This window comes from Salmo trutta, chromosome 37, assembly GCF_901001165.1.
Source record: "Salmo trutta chromosome 37, fSalTru1.1, whole genome shotgun sequence".
NCBI lineage: Eukaryota > Metazoa > Chordata > Actinopteri > Salmoniformes > Salmonidae > Salmo > Salmo trutta.
In genome coordinates, this window is record NC_042993.1 from 13,428,411 (window position 1) to 13,447,623 (window position 19,213).

The 19,213-nt window shown below is 50.1% G+C and overlaps 1 protein-coding gene across 3 annotated transcripts in view; it reads left to right on the forward strand.

Moving 5' to 3' along the window:
* LOC115176550 (rho GTPase-activating protein 33) overlaps nt 1-18,985 on the forward strand; it is a 45,356-nt gene extending 26,371 nt beyond the window's left edge. For all 3 annotated transcript variants that reach the window (XM_029736604.1, XM_029736606.1, XM_029736603.1), the window contains 16 exons: nt 319-396; nt 2,231-2,297; nt 3,927-3,983; nt 5,184-5,333; nt 5,678-5,780; nt 5,935-6,079; nt 6,170-6,252; nt 9,096-9,203; nt 9,391-9,539; nt 13,006-13,162; nt 13,294-13,433; nt 13,841-13,915; nt 14,256-15,010; nt 15,134-15,320; nt 15,475-15,821; nt 16,267-18,985. In XM_029736604.1, the coding sequence (XP_029592464.1) occupies nt 319-396; nt 2,231-2,297; nt 3,927-3,983; nt 5,184-5,333; nt 5,678-5,780; nt 5,935-6,079; nt 6,170-6,252; nt 9,096-9,203; nt 9,391-9,539; nt 13,006-13,162; nt 13,294-13,433; nt 13,841-13,915; nt 14,256-15,010; nt 15,134-15,320; nt 15,475-15,821; nt 16,267-18,705 (5,040 nt within the window). In that variant the 3' untranslated portion in view covers nt 18,706-18,985. The remainder of the gene's footprint in view (nt 1-318; nt 397-2,230; nt 2,298-3,926; nt 3,984-5,183; nt 5,334-5,677; nt 5,781-5,934; nt 6,080-6,169; nt 6,253-9,095; nt 9,204-9,390; nt 9,540-13,005; nt 13,163-13,293; nt 13,434-13,840; nt 13,916-14,255; nt 15,011-15,133; nt 15,321-15,474; nt 15,822-16,266) is intronic.
* Nucleotides 18,986-19,213: the final 228 nt, after the last annotated feature.

A 19,213-nucleotide genomic window follows, 5' to 3' on the forward strand; every position in this document is an offset into this window, starting at 1 on the left:
ATGGCAACTGTTTCTCATCTGTTCTCCTTATCTGTTATCTGAAATAAGTGTGAGTGGAGTAAAGCCAAATCAGGCAGGACTACATTATGCCCTGATCCAGCTTGTTGTGTCTGGATAATGTTTAGTTTTGGGGCTGGTGTTTTGACTGCTGAGGCTGTATTATGTGTGTTGATGTACTTTTGGGGGGGGGGGGGGGGGGGGGGGAGATGTTGTGTGTGTGATGTTAAATGAAGTCATCTGTCTCGTTTGCCTGTAGACTTTGTCTGAAGTCGGAGGTTGTTTAATGTCTTTGTCTAATGTGTGTGTGTGTCTCTCCAGGTGGGAGACATCCTGTCTGTAATTGATATGCCACCCAAAGAGGACTCTAACTGGTGGAGGGGGAAGCATGGCTTCCAGGTACACGACACAATCACTGGAGACTTCCACCGCTGGCTGTCTCCCTCATGCACACCCCTGTCTCCCTCATGCACACCCCTGTCTCCCTCATGCACACCCCTGTCTCCCTCATGCACACCCTGTCTCCCCATGCACACCCCTGTCTCCCCCATGCACACCCCTGTCTCCCCCATGCACACCCCTGTCTCCCCCATGCACACCCCTGTCTCCCCCATGCACACCCCTGTCTCCCCCATGCACACCCCTGTCTCCCCCATGCACACCCCTGTCTCCCCCATGCACACCCCTGTCTCCCCCATGCACACCCCTGTCTCCCCCATGCACACCCCTGTCTCCCCCATGCACACCCCTGTCTCCCCCATGCACACCCCTGTCTCCCTCATGCACACCCCTGTCTCCCTCATGCACACCCCTGTCTCCCTCATGCACACCCCTGTCTCCCTCATGCACACCCCTGTCTCCCTCATGCACACCCCTGTCTCCCTCATGCACACCCCTGTCTCCCTCATGCACACCCCTGTCTCCCCCATGCACACCCCCTGTCTCCCCATGCACACCCCTGTCTCCCCCATGCACACCCCTGTCTCCCCCATGCACACCCCTGTCTCCCCCATGCACACCCCTGTCTCCCCCATGCACACCCCTGTCTCCCCCATGCACACCCCTGTCTCCCCCATGCACACCCCTGTCTCCCCCATGCACACCCCTGTCTCCCCCATGCACACCCCTGTCTCCCCCATGCACACCCCTGTCTCCCCTCATGCACACCCCTGTCTCCCTCATGCACACCCCTGTCTCCCTCATGCACACCCCTGTCTCCCTCATGCACCCCTGTCTCCCTCATGCACACCCCTGTCTCCCTCATGCACACCCCTGTCTCCCTCATGCACACCCCTGTCTCCCTCATGCACACGCCTGTCTCCCCCATGCACACGCCTGTCTCCCCCCATGCACACGCCTGTCTCCCCCCATGCACACGCCTGTCTCCCCCCATGCACACGCCTGTCTCCCCCCATGCACACGCCTGTCTCCCCCCATGCACACGCCTGTCTCCCCCCATGCACACGCCTGTCTCCCCCATGCACACGCCTGTCTCCCCCCATGCACACGCCTGTCTCCCCCCATGCACACGCCTGTCTCCCCCCATGCACACGCCTGTCTCCCCCCATGCACACGCCTGTCTCCCCCCATGCACACGCCTGTCTCCCCCCATGCACACGCCTGCCTCCCCCCATGCACACGCCTGTCTCCCCCCATGCACACGCCTGTCTCCCCCCATGCACACGCCTGTCTCCCCCCATGCACACGCCTGTCTCCCCCATGCACACGCCTGTCTTCCCCCATGCACACGCCTGTCTTCCCCCATGCACACGCCTGTCTCCCCCCATGCACACGCCTGTCTCCCCCCATGCACACGCCTGTCTCCCCCCATGCACACGCCTGTCTCCCCCCATGCACACGCCTGTCTCCCCCCATGCACACGCCTGTCTTCCCCCATGCACACGCCTGTCTTCCCCCATGCACACGCCTGTCTCCCCCATGCACACGCCTGTCTCCCTCACGCACTCTAAAGAGTCCCGCTGCAGAACAACAGTTCTCCAGATGATGGCTACATTCACTATCTCATGTCTCCATGTTTCTGTACTTCCTTTTCCCTTCTCGTTTGTTCCCTCTTTCTTTCTTTCACTGTTCTCTATTTTCACTGAACTTTTACTTTTCTTTTAACTCATTTGCTCTTGTTTTTTAACCTATATCATGTGTAAGCTATTGTGTGTGTGTGTGTGTGTCCATGCTTGTCATCCTCAGTTACTTTGATGGTCTTTCCCCACTTTAGGTGGGCTTCTTCCCCAGTGAGTGTGTGGAGCTCATCAACGAGAAGCCTCAGTCCGCCGCTAAAATAGGTGGCTTACACACACACACACACGTTATGACACCACCATACTGAATCCCACTTACTGTACATTATCACATACAGTGCCTTCGGAAAGTACTCAGACGCCTTGACTTTTTCCACATTTTGTTACATTATTCAAAAATGTATTAAATACATGTTTTTCCTCATCAATCTATAGACAATACCCCATAATGACAAAGCAAAAACAGGTTAAAAAATAAAGATACAAAAAATACAGAAATACATTATTTACATAAGTATTCAGACCCTTTGCTATGAGACTTGAAATTGAGCTCAGGTGCATCCTGTTTCCATGAATCATCCTTGCGATGTTTCTACAACTTGATTTGGAAAGGCACACACCTGTCTATATAAAGGTCCCACAGTGCATGTTAGAGCAAAAACCAAGCCATGAGGTCAAAGGAATTGTCCATAGAGCTCTGAGACAGGATTGTGTCGAGGCACAGATCTGTGAAAGGGTACCAAAAGAACACAGTGGCCTTCATCATTCTTAAATGGAAGAGGTTTGGCACCACCAAGACTCTTCCTAGAGCTGGCCGCCCGGCCAAACTGAGCAATCGGTGGAGAAGGGCCTTCGTCAGGGAGGTGACCAAGAACCCGATGGTCACTTTGACAGGACTCTACAGTTCCTCTGTGGAGATGGTTGTCCTTCTGGAAGGTTCTCCCATCTCTACAGCACTCCATCAATCAGGCCTTTATGGTAAAGTGGCCAGATGGAAGCCACTCCTCAGTAAAAGGCACATGACAGCCCGCTTGGAGTTTGCCAAAAGGCACCTAAAGACTCTCAGACCATGAGAAACAAGATTTTCTGGTCTGATAAAACCAAGACTGAACTCTTTGGCCTGAATGCCAAGCATCACTTCTGGAGGAAACCTGGCAACATCCCTACGGTGAAGCATGGTGGTGGCAGCATCTTGCTGTGGGGATGTTTTTCAGTGGCGGTGACTGGGAGACTAGTCAGGATCGAGGGGAAGATGAATGGAGCAAAGTACAGAGAGATCCTTGATGAAAACCTGCTCCAGAGCGCTCAGGACCTCAGACTGGGGCGAAGGTTCACCTTCCAATAGGACAACAACCCTAAGCACACAGCCAAGACAACGCAGGAGTGGCTTCGGGACAAGTCTCTGAATGTCCTTGAGTGGCCCAGCCAGAGCCCGAACTTGAACCTGATCGAACATCTCTGGAGAGACCTGAAAATAGCTGTGCAGCGACGCTCCCCATCCAACCTGACAGAGCTTGAGAGGATCTGCAGAGAAGAATTGGAGAAACTCCCCAAATACAGGTGTGCCAAGCTTGTAGCGTCATACCCAAGAAGACTCGGCTGTAATCACTGACAAAGGTGCTTCAACAATGTACAGAGTAAAGGGTCTGAATAGTTATGTGAATGTCATATTTCATTTTTTATTTTTTTTATACATTTTGTAAACATTTATGAAAAGCTGTTTTTGCTTTGTTATTATGGAGTACTGTGTGTAGTTTGAGGGATATAAAAAAAAAACGTAACGTAACAATGTGGAAAAAGTCATGGGGTATGAATACTTTCCAAATGTCCTGTACACCTGCACTGTGTCACCAGATCAATGTCAGATGTATTGAGTGACGTTTGTGTTTCCAGATGGCGATCCAGCCAGCTCTAACGCCAGCGCACCAGGACCTCCCTCTCCTACATCCGGTAAACAGACGCAATCAATCAATCACTACTGTATGAGTATTCAGTCTCCACAGAGCGTGTCGAAGGTTTTGCAGGGGCTGGCTTGAAATGAGGACAACATGCAGTACTAACTGTCATGGTTACTTGTTTTCTTTCTGGCATGCAGCATATATCGCTTATTATATTTAATTGAACCGTATATAACAGCCACTTTTCCTCCCTCTCCCTTGTATCTTCGTCTTGTAAACATTCTAAAATGATATCTTTCTCTAGACAATTTTTTATTTAAGGATACATGACCTTGTGGTGTTAACCAGATACACACAGCGGATCACGTGACATTACATAGTTTAACAATGACTCAGCCCATAGGTTGTTTTGCTTGCTTAATGTGGTCACCACAACATCTTTGCAATCTTCATATTTGTATCTCTGACCACAGTATATCTCTGTTGTTCTGTACTTCGCACTCCCCAAAAATGTATTTAGCTGGTGTTCCAACCGCCTTCCTGTTGTATCTATTACCTTTCTCTGTTTCTCTCTCTCTCAGTTCCTCAGCTTTGGTACCTAAGACTTGCTGGTAACAACAACTGAAATGGAATTACTCTCATTAATCTATTTGTCATCTAATCAGAGTCCCCCCCATCGTCCTTATCTTTCCTAACGCCTCATCTCTCCCCTTAATGCAGGGCCTGTATAACACATTTCCCCTTAAGCCAACCAGGAAACGTACACTAGCCATTTCTACAACTAGCCAAGCCTTGGGCTGTTCACATGCAGGAGTGGTCAGGATGTTTTTAGAGTAGAATCATAGGAACACAATGGAGCTTGTTGTATAAATGAGAAGCAAGTTGTTGTTTTAGAGGAAGACGATACAGGTTTATTATCCTCCTCATCCTCACGATGCGTCCAAGTAATCTGCTGCTTATTGTTCTAATGATGTTGGTGGTTGTGACTCATTGGTCCAGAACACGACCCAGCCTCCTACTAGTGTCCATGCTCCAGCTCCCACTAAACTCTCCTATTTTCTAATGTCTTTTCACCTGTTTTATATTTGATGACGATGACATTTATGTTAAACATTCACATGTGGATACACACACTCACACATGTTTGCAGGCACATGTACATACACACACAAAGACATGCCCCTCACCCACCACAATAGTTTCCCACTGTAGTGTCAATACTCAGCAGCTCTTTGTCGCCCCCCTCTGACAGTTTCTAAGAAGCACGGCAAGCTGATGGGATTCCTGCGCACCTTTATGAAGTCCAGGCCCACCAAGCAGAAGCTCAAACAGAGAGGCATTCTTAAGGAGAGGGTGTTCGGCTGCGACCTGGGAGAGCACCTCCTCAACTCAGGACTGGACGGTACATAAAACACACACTTATCCTCACGTAACCTTTCGGGGATGTAAAGTAGTTGTCAGTATCTTTGGGCTTGTGATTTATAGTAACGTAAGAGTGAGTTGCTGGCTGCAGAGAGGGAGCGGTTTTGGTGTGTCAAGTGAACTCAGAACAATATTAAAATCAATCATGCCATTTTAGGATCACATTAGTGCTACGGAGTTGATGAAAGGGCCCATTGCCCTAGTTAGAGTTCTACAGTTCTAATTCTAGAGTCTCTCAGAGTCATCTCTGTGTGTCCTTGAGAGCCTGGTCTGGTTTGATGTACTACTGTAACGTGTGACATGGATCTTTGTGTGCTTCTCCAGTTCCACAGGTTCTGAAGAGCTGCTCAGAGTTCATAGAGAAGCATGGTGTGGTGGACGGCATCTACAGGCACTCTGGAGTCTCCTCCAACATTCAGAAACTCCGGTACCACTCCTCATGCTAACCCTGCATGTCAGGCCCTGAACCTGTACAGACCTAGAAGGATTACGTAGATCATTGACTGCATGCATGAAATGCATATAGGAAAATATGCTCTACTTTCTTGGCATTCAACCCTATTTGACACTCTCTCCACCAGACATGAGTTTGACAGTGAGAACGTTCCAGACCTGACCAAGGATATGTACATGCAGGACATCCACTGTGTGGGGTCCCTGTGTAAGCTCTACTTCAGAGAGCTGCCCAACCCCCTGCTCACCTACCAGCTCTACGACAAGTTTGCTGTGAGTACATGGCCATAACCCAACACAAAGTGCTGTCCATTGTCAAAGGCTAAACTTGCAATGTGTTTTTTCCCTGGTCTTCCTCCGTAGGACTGTATGGGAGAGATGACGGACGATGAGCGCATGGTGAAAGTACATGATGTCATCCAGCAGCTTCCACCACCGCACTACAGGTATACACAACACAGCCATGGAGACAGAGACTACAGGTATACACAACACAGCCATGGAGACAGAGACTACAGGTATACACAACACAGCCATGGAGACGGAGACTACAGGTATACACAACACAGCCATGGAGACAGAGACTACAGGTATACACAACACAGCCATGGAGACAGAGACTACAGGTATACACAACACAGCCATGGAGACAGAGACTACAGGTATACACAACACAGCCATGGAGACAGAGACTACAGGTATACACAACACAGCCATGGAGACAGAGACTACAGGTATACACAACACAGCCATGGAGACAGAGACTACAGGTATACACAACACAGCCATGGAGACAGAGACTACAGGTATACACAACACAGCCATGGAGACAGAGACTACAGGTATACACAACACAGCCATGGAGACGGAGACTACAGGTATACACAACACAGCCATGGAGACGGAGACTACAGGTATACACAACACAGCCATGGAGACGGAGACTACAGGTATACACAACACAGCCATGGAGACGGAGACTACAGGTATACACAACACAGCCATGGAGACAGAGACTACAGGTATACACAACACAGCCATGGAGACAGAGACTACAGGTATACACAACACAGCCATGGAGAGAAAGACTACAGGTATACACAACACAGCCATGGAGACAGAGACTACAGGTATACACAACACAGCCATGGAGACAGAGACTACAGGTATACACAACACAGCCATGGAGAGAAAGACTACAGGTATACACAACACAGCCATGGAGAGAAAGACTACAGGTATACACAACACAGCCATGGAGAGAAAGACTATAGGTATACACAACACAGCCATGGAGAGAAAGACTATAGGTATACATAGCCATGGAGAGAAAGACTATAGGTATACACAACACAGCCATGGAGAGAAAGACTATAGGTATACACTACACAGCCATGGAGAGAAAGACTATAGGTATATGTAGCCATGGAGAGAAAGACTATAGGTATACACAACACAGCCATGGAGAGAAAGACTATAGGTATATGTAGCCATGGAGAGAAAGACTATAGGTATACACAACACAGCCATGGAGAGAAAGACTATAGGTATACACTACACAGCCATGGAGAGAAAGACTATAGGTATACACAACACAGCCATGGAGACAGAGACTACAGGTATACACAACACAGCCATGGAGAGAAAGACTATAGGTATACACTACACAGCCATGGAGAGAAAGACTATAGGTATACACAACACAGCCATGGAGAGAAAGACTATAGGTATACATAGCCATGGAGAGAAAGACTATAGGTATATGTAGCCATGGAGAGAAAGACTATAGGTATACACAACACAGCCATGGAGAGAAAGACTATAGGTATATGTAGCCATGGAGAGAAAGACTATAGGTATACACTACACAGCCATGGAGAGAAAGACTATAGGTATACACAGCACAGCCATGGAGAGAAAGACTATAGGTATACACAACACAGCCATGGAGAGAAAGACTATAGGTATACACAACACAGCCATGGAGAGAAAGACTATAGGTATACACAACACAGCCATGGAGAGAAAGACTATAGGTATACACAACACAGCCATGGAGAGAAAGACTACAGGTATACACAACACAGCCATGGAGACAGAGACTACAGGTATACACAACACAGCCATGGAGACAGAGACTACAGGTATACACAACACAGCCATGGAGAGAAAGACTACAGGTATACACAACACAGCCATGGAGAGAAAGACTACAGGTATACACAACACAGCCATGGAGAGAAAGACTATAGGTATACACAACACAGCCATGGAGAGAAAGACTATAGGTATACATAGCCATGGAGAGAAAGACTATAGGTATACACAACACAGCCATGGAGAGAAAGACTATAGGTATACACTACACAGCCATGGAGAGAAAGACTATAGGTATATGTAGCCATGGAGAGAAAGACTATAGGTATACACAACACAGCCATGGAGAGAAAGACTATAGGTATATGTAGCCATGGAGAGAAAGACTATAGGTATACACAACACAGCCATGGAGAGAAAGACTATAGGTATACACTACACAGCCATGGAGAGAAAGACTATAGGTATACACAACACAGCCATGGAGACAGAGACTACAGGTATACACAACACAGCCATGGAGAGAAAGACTATAGGTATACACTACACAGCCATGGAGAGAAAGACTATAGGTATACACAACACAGCCATGGAGAGAAAGACTATAGGTATACATAGCCATGGAGAGAAAGACTATAGGTATATGTAGCCATGGAGAGAAAGACTATAGGTATACACAACACAGCCATGGAGAGAAAGACTATAGGTATATGTAGCCATGGAGAGAAAGACTATAGGTATACACTACACAGCCATGGAGAGAAAGACTATAGGTATACACAACACAGCCATGGAGAGAAAGACTATAGGTATACACAACACAGCCATGGAGAGAAAGACTATAGGTATACACAACACAGCCATGGAGAGAAAGACTATAGGTATACACAACACAGCCATGGAGAGAAAGACTACAGGTATACACTACACAGCCATGGAGAGAAAGACTATAGGTATACACAGCCATGGAGAGAAAGACTATAGGTATACACAACACAGCCATGGAGAGAAAGACTATAGGTATACACTACACAGCCATGGAGAGAAAGACTATAGGTATACACAACACAGCCATGGAGAGAAAGACTATAGGTATACACAACACAGCCATGGAGAGAAAGACTATAGGTATACATAGCCATGGAGACAGATCCCAGATTGTCGACTGATGTTGTCTTTCTCTCTCTGTCAGGACCCTGGAGTACCTCATTAGACACCTGGCTGGTCTGGCCACCTGCAGCGGAGAGACCAACATGCACATCAAGAACCTGGCCATCGTCTGGGCCCCCAACCTGCTCAGGTCTGTGTCTACCTGCTGTACCTGCATGTGTGCATTGTGGATCGTTCACATAGAAATATATTGTTTAGAACAGGTGTGCCTCTGACATGTACAGTGAGGAAACATGTCAGCTCTATTCATGACATTTCTGTCTGCAAAACCCTCCTGGAGTTGACCCTGGTGTGGCTGTGTGTTGTCTCTGTGGCAGGTCTATGGAGATCGAGGCGGTGGGTCTGAGTGGTGCTGACCCGTTTAAGGAGGTGCGGATCCAGTCTGTGGTGGTGGAGTTTCTCCTCGGTCACGTGGACGTGCTCTTCAGTGACTCCTTCACCTCTGTAGGACGCTTCAGAGGCACAGGTACGCACATCACCATAACCCCCACGCTGGCTTCTCTAACGCTCACTGGACACAATCCTCCCAACTTGAGTTCCATTTGTGTGGAAACACACATTTCCCATTTGAAATCGATGCATTATTTGAATCAATCGGCAATCGTCAGTGACGTGTTGATTTCAAGTTAGGATTCGACTGAAAATGTCCTCTCTCCTTCAGAGTGCTCCCTCTGTCCTCTCTCCCTCTGTATCAGCTCTGTGGTTTTGTGTTATCAATGCCACACACAGAGCATTTACCTCAGAGCCTCAAAGCCTCTCTTTAGTACCTGCAGTAACTAGCTTTACGACTCAGCCAGCCAGGCTTCCTCTATCCTCTACTTAATGCTTTTAGTTGTCTGGTTAAACAGAGAGATTTGGTTAAAGCCCTGTTTATAACGAATGACACTTCTACCGCCATTACAACTGTCACGACCGCCTGCTGTCCTCCGCTTTTTACCCCGCAAATGCTGTAAGTCTATGAAAGCAACTCTACTTGAATGACTCTGGGACACTATTATTTCATTGCACTCTTTGTCTTGCCTCGCAGCACAGTAGAACACGTGTATGAATAGTCTAAAATGGCAGTAATATAAGTGATTTAAGCATGGAAAGATTTTTCCACTGCATCCATTTGCTCCAAAAAGTAGTACAATATTTGGCAACATTTTGTTCTTTACTCTTGATAAACATCAGTATTAAATATGGAATAAAACTGAAAACTTGCCTTAAAGTGAGCCCTCAGCCACACTGATGCTGTAGCCATCCCACTGGGCACAGACTTCAATTCAACGTCTATTCCACTTTGGTTCAATGTAATTTCATTGAAATGATGTGGAAACAACGTTGATTCAACCAGTGTGTCCAGTGGTATGGAAGCAGCAGCAGATAGTGAGCGAAAGCTGTGTGTCTCCGTAGCAACAGGCAAGCTGGAGTGTAAGGTCTCTCGGCAGCACCAGAGAACCAGGCTGGTGAGTCTGCAGGAGGTCAGGGGTGAGGAGGTCCCTAAGGCCCCCAGCCACCCTCTTTTTGGAAGTCACCATAGAGAGGCGACACTACTCCATGTTCTGACCATCCGTGCCTTCTCTCTCAATGCAGGATGCTTACAAGCGCTCTATAGCGTTGATTGGTTTAGTTTAGGCTTGGTCTACTTTTGGCTTCTGTGTGACCCATTTGTCCTGAGATCTCTGTACGATGTGCACAAGAAAGAGTTCATGATGAATATGTCTCATCCTATTGGGCTTTTGTCTGTTGTTTTCCAGTAGATAGTAAGTAAGTTGGCCTCCCGAGTGGTGCAGTGGTCTATGGCACTGCATCACAGTGCTAGCTGTGCCACTAGAGATTCTGGGTTCGAGTCCAGGTTCTGTCGCAGCTGGCCGCGACTGGGAGACCCATGGGGCGGCACACAATTGGCCAAGTGTCGTCCGGGTTGGGGAGGGTTTGGCCGGCAGGGATGTCCTTGTCCCATCGTTCTCTAGCGACTCCTGTGGTGGGCCGGGCGCAGTGCACGCTGACACGGTCGTCAGGTGTACGGTGTTTCCTCCGACACATTGGTGCGGCTGTCTTCCGGGTTACGTGGGCATTGTGTCAAGGAGCAGTGCGGTTGTGTTTCGGAGGACGCACGGCTCTCAACCTTCGCCTCTCCCGAGTTGCAGTGATGAGACGAGACTGTAACTACCAATTGGATACCACGAAGTTGGGGAGAAAAAGGGGTAAAAAAAAACAAGCATTTAATAATGCCAAGTTTTGTGCGCACATGCTGACATATGTTTGTATAAGCCCAGTGTCTCCATGGTTTGAGTCCCTGGTCAACTGTAAACTCTCACATGATGTTTTGGTTGTATTAACAGTTGAATAGGCAATAAACTTCCATCCTGAAGTAAATGTGGTCCATTACATTTTGTGTCTACTCCAATATTTGTTTTTGTCATTTTAAATAGTTATTAAAGTAACTTTTAGGTTGTTTTGCGCTGTAATGCTCAAAATATTAAAGAATAGACGTTGTTTTGATCAATGTGTCACAAATGCTGTGGATGTTTCTTTTAAGAGGATTACATTGAGCCAGAACCACCAGGTAAAACAACAATGTTGAATTGATTATTCCCAGCTTCCATGATCTGTCTTGTCAGCTAGCTAAATAATCAATAGGCCCTATAGCTAAAATGTTTAACCTCAGTATTGTCTACAGATCAGCAGTATCTGTGTGCTTCTCCAGCTGAAGCGTTTCTGTCAGCGTCCCAGCCAGGGCTCAGTTAGATGCTTGCTTTGTGTCTCAGACTCAGATCCACGCCAGGAAAGTCCAAAAAATATTTTGGGTGTCTGATTGTTCTAGCTATTCTCACAAACTTAATTTGGAGGAAGACTGTTTGATATGAATTTTACATTTGTATCACAAACCATTTGTGAGAAAGAAAAATACCCTATGATGTGTGAACTGTACATGATGGTGTGCTCTAAAACATGGATTATGTCTAGTTTATGATTTTTTTTATTCAACATATTATATTATTAACATATTATTTATTCAACATAAAACATATTAGTGAATATCTCATACCATTTAGATTTTGTACATTTACATTTTTAGACATTGTTTTAAACTATATACTATACAAGTACATACACTTTCCAACGTTCTGCTACATTTGAAGTTAGGATAAATGATGTGAGCCCCACCAGTGAATGGGAAAATGGATTCAAATTGAACTCCCTCTGCTGGTGATTTGCTGAATGTGACCTCTTTTGTATGTATAAAATGGTCAAGTCTTCAAAAGTAGCAGAGCACGGACTCTGGAAATTTGACCTATTTGAAGAGCGTTTGACTTGTTGTTCTAAACAATATGTCCAAAACATATGCTAAATCAAAAAGGGTTCTTTTGAAATATTAATATGAATACTTTAATGTTGAATAATTTTAATGTGAAAAATTGTATTGCAGTAAATTAATGTGGGAAAAATATTTTTGGGCTTTGCTGGCATGGAATTGCCCTATAAGACACTGTTACAGTACTCTGTTAATTGCATTATAATACATATTTGTTTAGATGTCAGTCCTGTCTGATGACCCATGCTGTGCTCTCCCCTGGTGGGTGTCCTGTTTTACTTTGGTTGCTCTTTAACTGGGAGTTTGAAATGAAAAGGTCCAACTTCCTCTGCATACCTCAGCCTTCCCTCCCTTTGTGTTGTTAACTCCATGTGATTTCTGATTTGCAAGCGTGTCTGTGTCTTATTCGCTCTCGTTGGGCAAATCTGAAATGACACACTATTTCCCGTATAGTGCACTTTTTATTTTTATGCCACATAGTGTGCCACTTAGGGGCTTTGGCCAAAGGTAATGCACTACTATACAGGGAATAGGATCTCATTTGGAACAAAGCTTTTGGCCACCGTCACCGACGCCTCCTCACTCTCCCACCCTCTATCTATTACTAACTAGGTCCTCTCTCTGCCTGCAGGGCGGCACTCTCTGACCAGGCCCAAGTCCTTTGTGTCCACCAGGCTGCTCTCCCTAGAAGAGGCCCAGGCCAGGACACAGGCTCCTCTGCTCCTCCAGGGGGCGCCAGTCCAGTTTCAGGGCCAGTTCCACACCGTGCTGGACCACCCTGTCGACAGGTGAGTGGGAGGCCAGGCTTATTTAATGCAAGTTTCTGTAGTTTCATTATCACATGCAGTTTATTTAGCAGTCTCACCCACCTAAATCTCTCTCTCTCTCCTTCTCTGTCTTGCTCTCTCTCCTCCTACAGGAGGAAGAGAGGGCTGAAGGTACGGAAGGCAGCTGGAGGGAGCTGGAAGACGTTCTTTGCGATCGGGAAGCCCCTGGGGGCGGGGCAACGTAAACCAATGAGGATCAGCTCCCTGTTCCAGCCCGCCACCTCACACGCAGGTAGATATCATGTCTGATTTGGACCACGCACACACCAGGGCTATGTTCAGGCAATTTACCTGGATGGATGGAGGTGGAAAGGAAAATAAATACCAACTCCACAGTTTATCGCCCCTTTTGATCCTCTCTTTGTATGACAGATCTCCCTTTCTCTCTCTGTCTGTCTCTTTCTCCCTCCCTCTTCTCTTTCTCTCTCCCTCCCTCTTCTTTCTCTCTCTCCCTCCCTCTTCTCTTTCTCTCTCCCTCGCTCTCTCCCTCCCTCTCTCTCTCTTTCTCCCTCCCTCTCTCTCTCTTTCTCCCTCTTCTCTCTCTCTTTCTCCCTCTTCTCTCTCTCGCTGTCTCTCTCTCGCTGTCGCTGTCTCTCTCTCGCTGTCTCTCTCTCTCTCTCTCCCGGGTCTCTCCTGCAGGTTGCCATGTGGACAGTGTGACCCTGCGTTCAGCTAAGAGTGAGGAATCCTTATCGTCCCAGCACAGTGGAGCAGGTACACCACAGTCGGCCATAACTCACTGGCTCACTGATGCTAGTACTGCTACTCATCTCAGCAGGTTAAGTCCTCGCAGACTGATCGATAGCAGAGCCTCTCTCTTCTCGTCCTTTAACTATAGAGTATGAGATGTCTCTTTCAGGGGAGGCTGTGCAAGAGAAGGAATATGTCTGGAAGCAGTGATGATAGTTTGAGTGATTTTGGGACATTCGGAGTAGAATGGGTCCTTTGGGAGCTGGTGGAGCTGTGTGTTAGTCACTGAGCACTACAGAGACGCTTATTTTAAACCCTGACTATTCCTTATTTTTTTCCCTACCTCTCCTTCTCGCTCTCTCAGGACAGTTGAACCGTCTGCGGCGGCCCCGCTCCAGCAGTGATGGTCTCTCTTTGGCTGCCTCCATGGACCCCCAGCACCTGCCCCAGCGCCCCCCGTCCCGCCTGCCTTCCAGCCGCTCGTATGACAGCCTGCTGCCTGAGGACCGCCGGCCCAGGGATGATGGAGACAATGAGGAGGATGAAGACGAGGAAGGCATCTACATGCTGCCTGACTTCTCCAACCAGGACCCGGCTGCTTCCTGGATGGCCGAGGACATCATTGACTTCAGCCCCACCTTCCTGGAGGACGGACCAATCGGCTTGGGCAGCAGCGTAGTCACCGCGGGCGGCAGAGAGTCCCCGCCCACTGCCACGCCCCCTCCCTACCGCTGCCTCAGCCACCAAGGACACTCTCACTCCAGCAGCCAGCGCTCAATCACAGAGGACCCCGACTCGGTGCTCAACCAATCGGATGCGGCCGTCAGGAGAAGTCTGATCATCGCCGCCACAGCCTCGCCCCTTCAGGTGTTCTGTCAACACAGACCGGCCAATACCAGCCCATCTGCCGGCCAATCAGGGGAGGGTGCCAACCTGAGTACCTCACACAGTCAAGGCCAGGGCCAGCCCACTACACCTGTGACCTCTGTCCCCTCTGCTCAGCCCCCGCCGGAGAGAAGATCTTTCACCCGGAAGATGGTGAATGCCTTCTCACAAAAATCCCCCAAGTCCCCTACACTGGACATCTCTGACCCTGTATCCATCAGCGTCCCAGCCAAGGTAATTCCTCCCTTTCTGTGTCACTGCTGTCCCTGTATTTCTGTATCTCAGGATTGGAGTTTACTTGCCTATATACTCTGTATGATAAATTTGCCTCACCAAACTTGGCTTTCTCCCTCGTAGGTGTTGGACATGATTGGCGGGCGAGCTGGCGAATTACAGCCTGGCATCCCGAGCAGCGGCCCCTCCCAGTCGCAGCCTCCTCAGATGATCTCCATGCTGCTGAGGTCATGTGACTTCCAGCTGACGGAGAGCTGCCAGCAGGAGATCCGCAGCAAACTGGGCCCCGAGGCCAAGATCAGAGGACAGGGTGAGTAGACAGGAGTGGACTCGGCCAAGAAGTTTGATTGAATGTATTAGTTGATTGATTTATAATCATCATCAAAAATGAGTTTGTTTTTAATGATGATTTGAGGTTTTACTGCAGACCCTAGTCATGTAATTTAACCCTCTCCCCTCTACAGGTATAACAGAACCCACCGGCCCCCCCCTGCTCTCCCAGCCTCCCCCTCCCCCTCCTAAAAACCCAGCACGCCTCATGGCCCTGGCCCTGGCTGAGAGTGCCAACAAGGCCCTGAGACAGGGCGCCTCGCCCCCCTACCGCCCCCCTCAGTCCCGGTCCCAGGACGCAGCCGACACCCGCTACCAGAGGTCCCTGTCTGCCGACGCAGGAGAGCTGCTGTCCTCTGACCCCAATCAGCTCTACTCCACAGTGCGCCCCCTGTCTGTGTGGATGACTGAGGGAGAGGGAAACACGACAGAGACTGCAGCAGATACAGGACACGGCCAGGGAGAGAGGACTCCAGGACAGGTGTGTGTGTGTGTGTGTGTATGTGGGAGTGTCCACATGTCTGTAAATGGCACTGTATGGGTGTAACTTTGTGTAAATGGTGTCCGTTTGTACTGTGGTAAATTCTAAGTGGTGGATATGTTGTTTTGACTGTGCTGGAGATGTTCTAGTTTTGGGCTCCATATGAAGAGCAACAACAGTGCTGTCGGGTCATTTTCAGCAGAGCCTTCATTTCCTAACCATAACAAGCAAGATGTTTACAGTTGCCTGGGCAAAATTAGATTCCTTTTTTTAACTGTCATTATGAGGAGACTATGACAAAGCCCATGTTCTGTTTTCCCAGCTAGTTAATCAGGCTTAGAGTACAGTAAAGTATGTCCGGCCACATGTAGCTACAGCATGCATGACTAACCAGTACTGTAACTTACTGTATGGCGGTAAAAAATTATACTTTTTTTTATTGCAGGATATGGGGACCCTGTCCTCTGAGACGTCTGACTCTGTGGCGTCCAACTCGGAGCTGTCTGGTGGGAGCGCCTCTGGAGACGACCAGACCCCCAGCCCCATCTACAAGAACCAGAAGCAGCTGCCCCAGTCACAGCCTCCCAACCCAGGCCAGTCTGGGGAGAGACCTGGCCCCACTGAGTCCCAGTCTCAGAGGAAGCCCCCAGCCTACTCACGCCAGTTCTCTGCCCCTCACCTCCAACAGAAATCCACCTCCACCCAGTCCAAGCCGTCCTCGGCCCACCCCCAGCTCCTGCACTCCAAGTCAGAGTCCCCTCTGACTCAGGTCCGTGCCTTCCAGCCCACCCGCCCCAAAGTACCCCCTAAGCCCCTGGATCTGGAGCGTCCCCACAGAGCACCACTGGCCCAGACTGAGATGCGTCGCTCCCTGGACTCAGGGCGCATCAGGCGGATCTTTGGTCAGCAGGGGAACCCTCCTCTGGCCAGGGCCTTCTCAGAGCGTCTGAGTGGAGCTCCAGACCACCTCGCCCGCTACCACGCAGCCAGCCAACCATCCCCGGGTCAGCAGCCTCCTCAGCAGGCCCAGATCCGGCCCGTGCCCCTCTCCTCCACCTCAGAGGACCAGGGAAGGATGGAAAACTTCTACTACGAGATCGCCGGGCCTGAGAACTCGCAGGGCCCCCCCAGCTACGCCCGCCACAGCTACCAGAACATGAGGCTGGACCTGGAGGGTAACTTCCGCCCGGCCCCCCACCCAGAGGCCAACAAAAGGCCCATCTCTCGGGGGCATCACCAACACCAACCCCAGCCTCTCCACCACAACCACGGTGGACCCAGGGAGAGTGGGCCCCAGCTCTGGTCCAAAGAGGTCACGCGGGCTTGGGCAGCCGCCCACTCCCAGTCCCATTCATTCTCCCACGGACACTCCCACTCTCACCACCACTCCCAGGACGGCTCCATCCACCACCATCACCCCTCTCACCACCAGCCCCAGCGCCAGACCTCCTCCTCAGTCCGGCTGGCCCGTAGTGAGATGCACCCCCTCCCTTCCTCCTCCATGGTTCCCCTGGCGCTCCACCAGCACCAACGCAACCTCCACCGCTCCAACAGGTCAGCCTCCACAGACCTCACCGCCTCCCAGCTACACCCCTATTTTGAAAACGGGAAGGTGTGCTATCGTAAGCCAGAGGATGCTCCTCTGAGTCTGAGCCAGACTCCCCAGGGCAAGTCTCTCCAGCCATCCCAGCCTTCCCCTCCCCAGGCCCACAGACCGACCTCCAAGGACCTGTCTGAGCCCATCTACGTCAACTTCCCTTTCCCCAGCCCCTCTACTGGTGCCCAAAACACGAAGAGCTGGACTAGCACAGACCTGGATGGAGACTCTCCACAGGATTCTGAACCTCTTGCCACTCCAAACGACCCCCCTCCCCCAGAGGACCAGAGACAGTCCTCCCCCCGCCTGGTCCCTGACCAGGGAGGCTCCACCAGCGTCAGCCTCACCCCCTCCACTCCAGACAGCCCATCCGCCCACAACGACTCGGCCGCAACGACCCCAGGGAGCATCCAGGAGAGCGACTTCCTCCCAGCGCCCACAGCGTCTACATCGACAGGGATCCACTACCGCAGCCGCTCAGACCCCCAGAGCTCCAGCTGTAGTACGGAGCCCATCCAGGGCCTGTCAGGGAAGGAGATCGCCTCCCTGCTGATAGAGAAGCTGGCTGAGGAGGAGAGGGCTGAGGGTCCCTCCACAGTCACCTCCTCCTCTGCCTCCACCAGCTCCTCCCCTGCCATGGAGCACCCTGCCAACCCCTACCCCAGCCAGCAGCACAACCAATCCCCGCCTGCCTATAATGTCTACACCCCGGGCCCCTCACGGATCAGGGCTCCTCAGAGGGCTGGGGCAGGGGGCTTCCAACGCCAAGACCCGCTCCGGAGGTCCTCGCCTGGGGGCCAGTACAGGCAGGCCTTTGATGTCATGCCCTCAGGCGATCAGGTGCTCAAATACTACCGGACCCAAAACTTTACCCAGGGAGAGCACCAGAGCTCTGGCGCTAACCCCTACCCCCCTTGGCAGCACTACCAGGAGCCCCCCTACCCCATCCAGAGCCCCCAGGACCCCTGCTCCTCCGGCTACCCCAGCCAGCCCCTCTTGGAGCCCTCAGACTCCCCGTCTGCAGCTTTCTCCAACCTGACGCTGGGAGCCCCCAGGCCCTATCCCGGCCAGCCAGGAGGCCTCCAGTACAGCCAGTACCCCTTCCAGCCTGGCCCGATGCTGGGCCAATACCCCAACACTCCCCCCCGCAGAGATGTGGTCCATGAGCCGGTGCTGCGGCCGCAGGGTCTGAGGAACCAGAGAGGGCTGGCACGGCAGGGCAGCTTACCTGCACCATCACCCAACTGGACCATCCATACTGAGGGTCAGACGCGCAGCTACTGCTGAGGAGGAGCAAAAAGTAGACTTTTACACACTGTACCCTATCAGACTGAAAGTGAAAGAGAGAGAAGGAGCTAGGAAGAGACCATGTAAAACTATCGTGGTCCACAGAGAAAGGGAACAGGATGATAGAAAGCCTTCCTGGAAACGTGAGACAACAGGTCATGTCTAGAAATGGGACCATGGGCAAGGCATTCTGGGGTAGCTAGACATACTGTCCAGTTTCCTGTTTGAACATTCCCTGGGGCCTATCACCACTTCACACCTGCAACCACTGGACCAATGAGAAAGAAGGGAACAATGATGGAAGGCGATGAAGAGATCAAAGAGATGAACCGAAAAGTGGCTTAGATTTGAAAACATTCCAGAGCAGACTGTTGTTGTGAGCGTTGAGAAAGAATGGCTAATAGCTGCCAGGGTCTTTTCTGGATCAAAATGGGGCTTACATGGTGGGCGTGGCCAATGGTGCGGTGGCCGAGCGACAATTTTAGAGGCCCTTCTGTTGGCCGCAGTG